Consider the following 3,234-nt stretch of genomic DNA (forward strand, 5'->3'; position numbering starts at 1 on the left):
TAACTTTCTCATCCATAGCCTTAAAATGCATCGCAAGTGCAATTGCACTGTTTAGCTCACATCTGAAGGCATTTAGGATATAATGCAGATCGCTAAACTATTCTAATGATTATGATCACACTTCCTCAATTCAAATATTATGGCGAAACTATAGGAAATAGGATGGTTTGATATTGTTTAGAAACCTGGGAACCAAGCTCGAGTTATCAGTGTGGCCCTATCACCTGGACATGTTTAAATACTGTATCTTCACGCCTAGAATAACAACCTCCAGGCTTGCATCATAACTGTCAATATATTGGGAAAAAAAGAAAATAATTACAGGGGGCAGTTTGGAAAAAACTAATCCCGTCCGAATCGTCCTCTGGAATAAGGGACATTCTGGAGTAATAATTACATAACCAACGTTCTCAAGTAATACTAGTCCCGTGCGAATAGGTATTTGGTCACATGCATGCGATGCATACATGTGTCATGTAAAGAGAGTAAGGGTTGAGGGAATAGGGAATGTTTTACCTAAACAAATGAGGGATTTCGGTAACATAACTTTTCAGTCAGAAATGGCTGTAATTATGTTGCAGCTGCAGCAACATGGACAGCGCGATAAACACTTTGATGTTCTGTGGTGGTCGCTGCAGCAGGGAGGAGAGAGAGACAACGGGTGCTAGTCACAGTCATTCGCTGTCTTTTTTTTAACACAGCGCAGCAAGTCTGAGCCTGGAATAGCACAATCAAATCAATTGCAGGTCGGACTCCCTCTAGTCATTTGTGTGTCTTAATTATTTAATCAAAAGCATCAGACAAGCTCAGTGAATATAGTTCTTAGCTAAAGGGGACTCCAGGCCTTGGTGTGTGTGTGTGAATGCGTGCGTCCGTGTTTTTATGCTGAAAACTAAATGTAATTTACACTTTTTGTGGTCAGTTTTACTGTAAGTTTATGTAGGTAATAGTGTTATCTAGGTGAGACTGTCAAAATGTTAAATGTATACACAAAGGGCAGGGCATGTATGTGAAAAGTATGTCACATTAAAGAGGACAGATATTGAAGTGTGCTGTGTGTGTGGTTAAAATCCCAATACCAATTACATCTGTAGACACCAGCTCTGAGCCAGGCTAGCACGGTGTCGAGGTGACCTATTTATAACAGGGTGACCCTATCTCTCACTACTTCCCTCTTCCTCTCACTCTTACAGTATCTCCATTGACATGGCTCAAGGGGCTGGTCAAGGGGCTGCTGTTGTAAATTGGGTTGAATGAGCAGGTTAGACACGACCCACAGACATAATTTCACTGTATGTGTCCCAGCCCTCCCGACAGACCCCTCAACACGCAGTAACACTGTGGAAGTATCTCTGTCAGTCTAAAGGAAGTCTATGGCAGTGACATAACTTCAGTGGGCATTGTAGCACAGGAACACACAGGAAGTCTTATCTAGTTTAGATGTGTATCTCAATTGTCTAAAGTCGCTTCCTCTTCGAATCCCCACGCTTACCCTAAATAGAGAAGCTGAGTAGAGGAAGCTCCTTTGGACAAATGAGATGCACCTAAGAGATGTGTCATGATGGTTTATGATGCATTTCTACGCTTCTATTAATATGTCAAAACGGCAGGTTCAAAGTGTTACCAACGAAACAAAAAAATTACCACTGGAAACTCATCTCAAAGTATTTAGTTAAGAGTAATTTGAAGCAGACATTAACATAGGATAACGACATACAGAATAATGATTTGAGCAAAGATTAAAACATTTGAAAAAAATATATATGAGTTTGACATTCATGTTTAGCTCTTTTGGGCTTTTTGTACAGGAGATGCATTATATATTTCCCTAGCTAAGTTACATTCCATTCATAAAAGTTGGACTTTAGTTTTTAAATGTAATCATGTCACTGGCCATGTTTTGGCGCCAGCGTAACCCAAAGTCGGTCCCAAAAAGCTTGGTATTGTTCTGGCTCTTTTGGCCAGTCCAGGTAGGTCCTGGTCTTCACCAGTCTGGCCAGCCTGTGGTGGGCAGACAGATGGTGAGGAGGGATGTCCTCCAAGAAGACCAGGATGAGGATGTCCCTTTGCTCCACCCACAGCCGGTCAGTGGCCAGCTTCATCTCCAAAGAGCACCAGTTGCTGCGGAGGTAGTGGCGGCTGACCAAGCATACAGTCCGGCGGCTGCTGTAGAGACTGTCTGTGATGTTGTCCACAATGTCCTTCCCCAGCTGGAAGTCTCTGCTGTGCAGACACAGGCGCAGGAAAGGGGGACCTCGTTGTTCCATGTTGGGCAGAAGCTCCTCCACCACCCAGTGCTCATCTTTCCCACTGTAAGAGACAAAGGCGTCGTACCTGTAGCATCCCTTGTTGTTCCGAAACACGGCCTCCTCCAACCAGCCGCGAGCGATGTAGAATAGAGCCAGCAGATACTGGCCAGCCAGGTGATGTAGCAGCACCACCAGCATGAAGAGCAGGAGGCCCAGCGTGTTGGAAACAAACAAAATGAATCCTACGTCCATTGAACAATGGATTTGGGAGTATTTGAGGAAGTTCTGAGTGCCATGCTCATCTATGCAATTTATTCCCCTCATTCCCAATGTAAAAGGCCAAAACATGACCTGAACTTGTCGATTTCGTTTCGCCCAGTTATCAAACCAAGCATTGTTGCAACTGCATTGTAAAAGTAGATCTTGTATAAGCAGATACTTTAGGCCTTTCAGGGGCTCAGGGAATTCTTCCATGATTGTAAGCTCATTGTTAATAACCAAACGTAATTCTCTCAATGACTGTAAGTCTTTGCTAATGTCCTTTTCCAGGTAGTCGATCCTGCAGCCAAGGAGCATCAGAGTCTCCAGTCTGGTCAAATTGTGAAACATGATCGCAAGACCAGTCTGCCGATTGAGGTCTACTCCTGTAAGTTGCAAATCCCTCAAGTGCACAAGTGTATTCAGACTGGTTAGATCCACAAATAAAGTTGAAAGCTTTGATTCTAGCTTGAAGCGTTGAAGGAATTTGAAGTAGCTCCCAGCAAAGATGGACCCACACAGGATCCGCTCTGTCCTCGCAGTTAGCTCAATGACAGTCCTAAAGAAAGGCCTCTCACAGTCCTGAAAAGACACTGTCTCGCCGTGGACATGCAGGCCCAAGCCTGGGTTCGGGGCACCATCGCCCCCAATAATAAGAGTCATGGGCCTTCTGCCAGAGCTGATGTAGAGGTATGTCAGTCCCCGAGGTATGCTGCCAAATACACAT

At 44.2% G+C, this 3,234-nt stretch overlaps 1 protein-coding gene across 1 annotated transcript; it reads right to left on the bottom strand.

The window, feature by feature from the left end:
• Positions 1-1,886: 1,886 nt before the first annotated feature.
• On the bottom strand, positions 1,887-2,938 carry LOC121548074 (toll-like receptor 13). Its single transcript, XM_045209918.1, has 2 exons — positions 2,292-2,938; positions 1,887-2,210 (listed from the first exon to the last, which is right to left on the bottom strand). Exons 1-2 carry the CDS (start codon positions 2,856-2,858, stop codon positions 1,887-1,889), a joined length of 891 nt encoding a protein of 296 aa, XP_045065853.1. The 5' UTR covers positions 2,859-2,938.
• Between the last annotated feature and the right edge of the window lie 296 nt (positions 2,939-3,234).

This window comes from Coregonus clupeaformis, chromosome 31 (assembly GCF_020615455.1).
Source record: "Coregonus clupeaformis isolate EN_2021a chromosome 31, ASM2061545v1, whole genome shotgun sequence".
Classification (NCBI taxonomy): domain Eukaryota; kingdom Metazoa; phylum Chordata; class Actinopteri; order Salmoniformes; family Salmonidae; genus Coregonus; species Coregonus clupeaformis.